This window comes from Echinops telfairi, unplaced genomic scaffold (assembly GCF_000313985.2).
Source record: "Echinops telfairi isolate 266 unplaced genomic scaffold, ASM31398v2 ScPeMD7_23;HRSCAF=83, whole genome shotgun sequence".
Classification (NCBI taxonomy): Eukaryota; Metazoa; Chordata; class Mammalia; order Afrosoricida; family Tenrecidae; genus Echinops; species Echinops telfairi.
This window is the reverse complement of record NW_022103920.1, coordinates 59,416,755-59,425,824: the sequence shown is the minus strand read 5'-3', so window position 1 is coordinate 59,425,824 and position 9,070 is coordinate 59,416,755. Positions and strand designations below refer to the sequence as shown.

At 36.6% G+C, this 9,070-nt stretch overlaps 1 protein-coding gene across 2 annotated transcripts in view; it reads right to left on the bottom strand.

Annotated features, from left to right (window-relative positions):
- The window catches only part of VPS50 (VPS50 subunit of EARP/GARPII complex), a 131,351-nt gene that overhangs the window by 55,283 nt on the left and 66,998 nt on the right, over positions 1 to 9,070 (bottom strand). Inside the window, exons 15-17 of one of the 2 annotated variants that reach the window (XM_004702659.3) lie at positions 3,413 to 3,507; positions 2,232 to 2,330; positions 670 to 760 (exon numbers count right to left, since the gene is read on the bottom strand). In XM_004702659.3, coding sequence (XP_004702716.1) covers positions 670 to 760; positions 2,232 to 2,330; positions 3,413 to 3,507 — 285 coding nt within the window. Of the gene's footprint in view, positions 1 to 669; positions 761 to 2,231; positions 2,331 to 3,412; positions 3,508 to 9,070 lie in introns of those variants that run through there. The other variant, XM_045288778.1, reaches the window with a different exon arrangement.

Here is a 9,070-nt window from a genome sequence, read left to right as displayed (position 1 = left end):
TCATTCATCCCTCAGATGTAAGCATGTTCCACTAACTTCCTGCACAGTGCTGGGACTATCACCGGCTCCTCTCTCATTCATCCCTCAGATGTAAAATAAGAGGGTCAATCTAGATGCTCTAGAGTAAGAAAATCACAAACCTTGGCTAAAAAGCTGTAATACCTGGTCTAAATCTAGCATTTCACAGAAGAGGAGACTGAGGTAGTCAAAGAACTGAATGCCAAAATTCAGAACCTCACAAATAATTTATGGGAGTGCTACAAGAATCTCCAAAATGCCTTTGTATTACAAAACTCTTGATTTTATAATGTACTACAAAAATTTAAACAGGAGTTTCTTTGTATCTAAAAAGATTAATCCAAAATTTAAAAATTATCTTACTCAATGATACGCTTTAAAAATTATAATAGCTTACTATGCTTAAATGATGTTTTGGTTTTTTTCATTTTAACAATATTAATATAATTTAATTTCAACACATTAATCAGGAGCCTTCGTGGCGTAGTGGGTTGTGTATTGGGCAGCTTAACTGCAAGGTTAGCTGTTTGAAACCACTAGCCACTCACAGGACAAAGATGAGAGCTTTATATTATTTTATAAATTTTCACATCTATTCGGTTCTCTTTTGAAATGCCTAAGAGATTTATTTCTTTTTAAAGAAACACTTACGTGAAGTTGCACAATGCTGAAATTTGACTTCACAGGGCAAAGCTCCCACGTCTCGTTCTCTAGGAACATTCTGAGTTCATCAAGTCGGGTTCTTAAACACAGGAAATTGAAAAATATCAAAAAATAAGAGGAAAAGACAAATGAGCTGTACGTGAAAGATGAAGAAATCAATCAGAACAAACAATTAGAAGATTATGAGCATGATCATAATTTGCTTTGGGAACCCATTCAGATTAACACAATAAAACTAAATATTTACTTTAGCTTGTTAAAAAATTTATTATTCTTAAGAGATTAAAAAACTTCCTAAAAATTTTACTAAATTCAAATTATTTTATTACAGTCCAAAAATGTCCAAGAAATAACATTTTATTAAGATATTAAACTAAAGTTGGATATCAACATAAATATAAAATATCCATAGCTGATTATATATCATTGCCAAAAAAGTAGACTAATTTATAAATTATAGACTATAAATAGTAATAAATACTTTGGGCTCACCACCACCAATCTTAACTATATACTCCCTAAACTATCTGGCAAAACAAAGGCTAATTTTTTTTTTATTCACAGGCTCTAAAATAAAAAGTCAGTAAATAAATGGATGAATATGTGAAAAGGAATTACTCCAAATATTGGTTGGCATTAAACAAGGCAGACGAGTGAGCACAGGATTGCCTTTTGCGGTGACAAAATGCTCTAAACTTAGATAGTGTTGATGACTGTTGCTGAATTGTGTGTTTGAAAGCGTAAACTCTATGGCATGTGAATAATATCACAATAAAGTGAAAAATAAATAAGAAGAAAAGACTAGTAGGCAGGATAGTAAAGCACACCCTCATTGAGATTTCCCATCTAATCTCCATGACTATTAATACACTGACTATTACATTAACCACAATTGTTACCTTAGATAAAATGTTCTTTTCCATATGGAATTAAGGTAACTAATCAACTAATTAAGGTAACTAATCAATGAGGTAACTAACTCAACCAATTAGCTTGAGCTGAAGGAAAATTATCTAGATGGATCTAATCTAATTGGATGAATCCCTTAAAACAGAATTTTTCTCCTGATGGTGACAGAAAAGGAATTCACAGATAATCAAACCAGAATAAAGATCCGATGTGCCACACTGGCTCTCAGCTGGAAGAGGTGCTTTGTGGGGTCATGTGAAAGGACCAGAGAGCAGCCTCTTACAGTGACAATAGTGTCTAGCAGGGAACCAGTGATAAAACAGGAACCCAGTCCTACAACCACATGGAATGAAATTCTGCCATCCCTCTGAAAGTATGCAATGCAGATCAATCATCTTTCATCTATAAAGAAATCAGCTCAGTATTCTGATCCCTTCAAGATAAATATCACAATCTCAACAATGAAGAAATGTTATGATATTCCTGGTGAAATTCATTAACCATCTTTAAAAGCACTACAAAGAAGAGATTCATTCAAATACAGAACTGTCTTAAACTAACTAATGCTATAAAGTTACACATTTGATAAAATTAGTCTTATTACCAAAATAAATTCATTCATATTTTATTAGAGTTCTTACCTATGATAGTTCTTGAAGTAATTGACACTTTGTCTTCTAATAGACTCTTGCAAAACTTCTGACTTGCTACCACAAAATTCTTCTCCAACTTGCATCAACCTAGTTCAATAGTTTATTGTAGTTTGTATAAATTTCAGCAATGTCCTTTAGATTCCTTTCTCTATTTTCAGATTCCTTTTTCTACTTCCCAAAATAACAAACCACAGGAACTTCAGTGAGGGAATTCTAAAGCTGCAAACCCCTTATGGCTTAGAAACATTTGAGGTATCAGGCATCATAACAAAAAAATCTTATCATAGTGAATGAGGGGGGGAGTGCCGAGTGGAGACCCAAAGCCCATTTGTAGGCCACTGGACATCCCCTTACAGAAGGGTCTCGGGGAGGAGATGAGCCAGTCAGGGTGCGATGTAGCAATGATGAAACATACAACTCTCTTCTAGTTCCTAAATGCTTCCTCCTCCCCCACTATCATGATCCCAATTCTACCTTACAAGCTGGCTAAACCAGAGGAGGTACACTGGTACAGATAGGAACTGGAAACACAGGGAATCCAGAGCGGATGATCCCTTCAGGACCAGCGGTGTGAGTGGCGATACTGGGAGGGTAGAGGGAGAGTGGGTAGGAAAGAGGGAACCCATTACAAGGATCTACATGTGACCTCCTCCCTGGGGGACGGACAACAGAAAAGTGGGTGAAGGGATACATCAGACAGGGCAAAATATGACAAAATAATAATTTATAAATTATCAAGGGCTCATGAGGGAGGGGGGAACGGGGAGGGAGGGGAAAAATGAGGACCTGATGTCAGGGGCTTAAGTGGAGAGCAAATGTTTTGAGAATGATGAGAGTAACAAATGTACAAATGTGCTTTACACAATTGATGTATGTATGGATTGTGGTAAGAGTTGTATGAGCCCCTAATACAACAATCAAATAAATAAATAAATAAGGAAGATCACAGGGAAAAAAATTTTGAAAATATCAATCTCTCTCTCTCTCAAACACACACACACACACACACACACACACACACACACACACACACACACACACACCAATACTAACACTTAGGTTATGATTCTACACATATCTTCATTTCTGAGTTATACATAACTCACTGTCTCATGATTTCTTCAATTATTGTTGAATGAGTCACATACCGATAAGATCTCAAACACTACCTGCTGATTATATCCAAGACAAAGATGAAATCATCATATTTGAATATAGACAAGTCTGTTCCGAGTAAGTAGGTTTTTACTTTTAGCTGAACATCCTGTAAAACAAAAAGTAGTTTAAGTAAACACAAAGTATTGACTATAAGTTCATTTATTCTATAATTGCATATCAAAATATGGCAGGGATCTATTCTTAACTTGATTTTAAAAATGTATTTAGGCCTACAACCAACATCCTTAAAGGCCATATGATGTTGTTATTAGTTGCCATGAGGTCAATGCCAAGTCATAGCACCCTTTGAGCCAGTGTAGAACTGTGCTCCATAGGGTGTCCAAGATGGTGACCTTTCAGAAACGGATCCCCAGGCCTGTTTTCAAAAATATCTTAAGTCACAGGCAGACAAATACCATAACTTCATAAAACCTTGAACATCTGTAGATCAAAAACACAATGAAAGTAAGACAAACTTAAGGGGTTCAGTAAGTTCTTTAAAAAAATTCCATTACCGAATATACTCGAGTATAAGCTGACACGAGTATGAGCCGAGGCACCTAATTTTACCACAGAAACTGCATTAAAAATGCGCTGAAAAAACTAGGCTTATAGATGAATATATACAGTATCTTTTAAATTCTATTTTCCACAAACTTTTTGACACCCACTCATATACAAAGGATTAATTCATGATCACATTAGTTATTCAGATCCTATAACTAAGCAAGAATATGAGCAAATAATCCCCAAAATAAATTACAATAACAAATGCATTTCTAACATTCAATATTAACCTTCTTCATAATCATAGAAGTATAAATTAAAACATTAGGGGAAAATATGAATATGTTCAATTGTCCTACTAAAAGCTAGAGTATGTCTTTTAAAATAAGTTAAAACCTGAGGGGCCAGCCCTAATCCCAACTATGTGGAGAGCTGCTTCTCCCCCCAGAATAATTTATTGCAGAGGACAGCACTGAAGCTGCAGCTCAGGGAAAGGGACATGTCTGATCAGAGCACACCGGAGCAAATGAGGGGGGAGGAAGAGAGAGTGGAGCACATCCTAGCCCAGCAAGCCTTTAGGATGATATTCCCGCTCAGAGCAGCCAATCCACAGAGAAGACCATATGGCCGGCCCCACTATGAAACACAACATCCCTCACTGACCCATAGCCCTACAGGGGACAACACTGGAGACACAGTGTGGGAATTGCACCCGATCGGATCCCACCACATTGAGGCAAAATACTAAGGGCGTGCAAGAGAATAGCAAAGGGAACAGAGCAATGAAGTCCCCAGGTAATATCAAAAATAGACTTTGGGGCCAGGGCTTGACACCCTATCAGACTTGACCGGAAAACATTCCTAAAGGCCAACAAACAGTCCTTGAACTAACTACAAGCTTTTATTTTTTTGTTGTTAATGTGTTATGTGTTTTCTTGTTTTGTTTTTGTCATTGGCTTTTTTTTGTTGTTTTATTTTCTTTTGTTGCTTGGTTTTGCTCCGCCTTGTTTTTGTGCATGCTATTATCTCTGCAGGTCTGTCCAAATAAGATAGGCTGGATGAACAATCTGCAGGAGAAAACAACAGGATCGACAGTTCCCGGGGTACATGGGAGAGGGGAAGGTGGGGGGAAAGGAAGTGGTGTTAACAAATCCAGGGACAAGGAACAACAAGTGATCCAAATCGGTGGTGAGGAGGGTGTAGGAGGCCTGGTAGGGCGGGATCAACGGTAATATAACCCAGAGGAATTACTGTAACCCAAATGAAGGCTGAACATGATAGTAGGACAAGAGGAAAGGAAAAGGAAATAAAGGAAAGAGCTAGGAGGCAAAGGGTATTTATAGAAGTCTAAATAAAGGTATGTACATATATAAATATATTTATATGAGGATGGGGAAATAGGTTTATGTGCATATATTTATAGGTTTGGTATTAAGGTAGTAGGTGGACATTGGGCCTCCACTCAAGTACTCCCTCAATGCAAGAATACTTTGTTCTATTAAACTGGCATTCCATGATGCTCACCTCCCAGACGCTATCACTGAAGACAAATGGGTGCATAAGCAAATGTGGTGAAGAAAGCTGATAGTGCCCGGCTATCAAAAGATATAGCACCTGGGGTCTTAAAGGCTTGAAGCTAAACAAGCGGTCATCTAGCTCAGAAGCAACAAAGCCCAAATGGAAGAAGCACACCAGCCTGTGTGATCACGAGGGGTCGGAGGAATGAGGTATTAGGCAACAAAGAACAAAAAATCATATCATTGTGAATGAGGGGGAGTGAGGAGTGGGGACCCAAAGCCCATCTGTAGACAACTGGACATCCCCTTACAGAAGGGTCGCGGGGAGGAGACGAACCAGTCAGTGTGCAGTGTAGCAACGATGATACAACTTTCCTCTTGTTCCTAAATGCTTCCTCACCACCCACACCCACACACCCACTATCATGATCCCAATTCTACCTTACAAATCTGGCTAGACCAGAGGATGTACACTAGTACGGATAGGAACTGGAAACACAGGGAATCCAGGACGGATGATCCCTTGAGGACCAGTGGTGAAGAGTAGCAATACCAGGATGGTGGAGAGAAGGTAGGGAAGAGAGGGGGAACCAATTACAAGGATCTACATATAACCTCCTCCCTGGGGGACGGACAACAGAAATGTGGGTGAAGGGAGACATTGGCCAGTGTAAGATATGACAAAATAAACTTTATAAATTATCAAGGGTTCATGAGGGAGGGGTGAGCTGGGAGGGAGGGGTGAAAATGAGGAACTGATGCCAGGGGCTTACATGGAGAGCAAATGTTTTGAGAATGATGAGGGTAACAAATGTACAAATGTGCTTTATACAATCGATGTATGTATGTATTGTGATCAGAGTTGTATGAGCACCCAATAAAATGATTTAAGTAAATAAATAAATAAGTTAAAACCTTGCCATTTTTACATTTGTAAAAGATACAACTAAAATACAATCCAGAAGCATTTAACTCCCAAGGAATGATGGGTGCTTTGGTAATCAGAAAGAAGGGCACCTGAGGCCTTAAAACAAGTAGCCATCGAAGTAAGGTGTCAACTACGTTCACACAGAAGAGGCACACCACGTTTTGCTATAGCACCCATATCTTCAGCGATCTCCTTTTAAAGAGGGAAAAATAAAATTTTGTGAAACCCTTGTTTTCATATGGTTAGCTATGTAAGACCAATTAGGTCTGAGACCAGGAGTTCAATCACTTTAAAGCTTTCAATAAGAGAAAACTGTGGAGATTTTAATTTACTATTTTTATTTATTTATTTAGAACCCAAACTGTTTAAAAGATGCTATGAGAATTTTTGCTAAAATGAAAACTTATGTATATAGTGAAATTTCACTGGTAACTGAAAATATCACTTATGTTAAAAATAATAAACAAAAATTACATAGTTCACCTCTAGTTAAAAGAAATTGAGAGGATAGAAAAAGCATACAAAAGAGTTAACAATATTCATTCATGAATGGTAGAAATAATAGATCATTCTTATTTTCTTCTTCATACTATGTATTTAAAATATACACAGATCATGTATAATAAATAAAATCAAGTGCTATTCAATTTTAAAAAATGAATAAGTAGTTAAGATTCACAAATGTCCATTGCCTAAAATTTCTAAAAGCTAAAGTGCTGAGAAAATAGTCCTGGAACCTGCATTGTAAAAATAAAATTTTCTTTTGAATGATTGTCTGACGTCAAAATGAATGATAAGCTCGCCAAATATCCTAAAAAATGTATAATCAAAACTAAAGTTGATTATAATTTGAGGTTTACTTTCAATGTCAGATAGTTTAATATCTTTGTAAACTTTCAGTCATCATTTATATGTCTATAACTAATAAATTTAATCTTATAGTCACACATTCACTTTGAAAGATTGGTATACCATTTTATTAAAGATTGTAGTGTCACAGGCACTAAATAATAAATGCCTGAGTGACCTACTCCTGAGCATTATCATATGTATGCAAAAAACCAAATTCCCTGCCACCTAGTGGCATCCAACTCAGAGACCATGTGTATAGGTTATGCTAATTTCTGCAAGTGAGTTAAGATTGATTTCTATGCATGTCCTCATAGGATTGAAAATCTAATACAAAACCATCAGTTAAGTTTTTATGTGTGTGTGCAAACATCTATTTCCTAGTTCTTTACACATAAAGTACTGAAACCAGTGATCTGGATTTCTCAATATAAGAATTATTAATTGCTCAAAGAAATCAGAAGTAGCACAGAGGGTGCCCAGTGAGTGCAGAGAACCCTGTTGTGTTAGAAGGTAAAGAAGTCCTCAAAGAAGGTGGAACACACGCCAGCAAGCCACAAAAACGAGCCTGAAGACGGTTGCAGTTGGCCAAACCTGGGACAAACTGCCTATTAAAATAAATTATGATAGAAACACAATTATATCACCAACAATGTACTGTTCACCCACACACTCAAGTAGAGAGTCCAACCTGCTAACAAAAAATGCAGAGAATAAAATACTCTTCCCTAAAATTGAATGTCGACTAACAAATGTTGAAGGAACAATAATTAGAAAAATCATGGTTTTGCAGCCATGCAAATAAAGGACTTAAGCAAGAAATAGCAAGAGATGGTCAAACTAGCTGGTAAAAGTAGAATGTCAACAAACTGAACGGATGAGAACTATAAAATATTATTGTAAGATACTGACAAGTGCTGTCAGTGAAAACAATTTAAAAATGAGTTTAGGCTAAAACCAACCACTGAGAAAGGGCTATATGTGGGGCTGCATCTTTGCATGAAACATGTATTCACCAAACACAAAAGAATAACTTTGGAGGTAAGATACCTTATTCAAGTGATCAAAACAAAAACAGGTACCACCCAATGGGCTGTAGTCACTACTAATATTCATTTCAAAATGGATGATCTGAAACCAACCATAAGAATACATTGAAGCAATACAAATTTAGGGGCATTCTTATAAAACTAGCCTGTAATTTTCAAACATATCAAAGTAATAGAGGATGGAAAGGACATGACAATTAAGTTCAATACTTGAGCCTAGAATGGGTTCTTTTGGTACAAGCCCTTCAATATTTTCCTAGGAGCCACAAGAGCATTTTATGATAGAATGGGTTTCTCAATGAAAGCAAAATGTGAATATTTGTACTCTTCTTACAATTTTTCTGTATGTTTGAAGAAAACAAGTGAAGTGAGCTCCTATATTTCCCCACGCTGACCCTTTTCCCCCCATGCTTTTTTTTTTTTTTTTTTTCATGAAGAGCCAGGCTTTAACTTACAATTTGCTTTTGACTTAATGAACCCTACTTTGTTACAGGTAAATTTTTTTGTCTGTAATCTAGCTTATACTTTGTTCATTGGCTTATCAGAAACAATCCTAAACCAAGTGTTCCAAAATCTAGGATTTCAGATGTTGGAAAGGCAATATGACAGGTAGTAGGAAACAGCCATGCTCAGTGGGTTCTGGGGAAATATTCCAAATGAAAACCCAGTACTTCTGCAACATATGAATGAATGATCACTTTAAGAAGGATACATTAATAAATATTATAAATAACATTTACCAATCCAATTTTGCTGCCAAATGAATTCAATTCATGTCAGGTTTTGCCTGCTGAAAGTGTTTTCAAAAACATTTCTTTT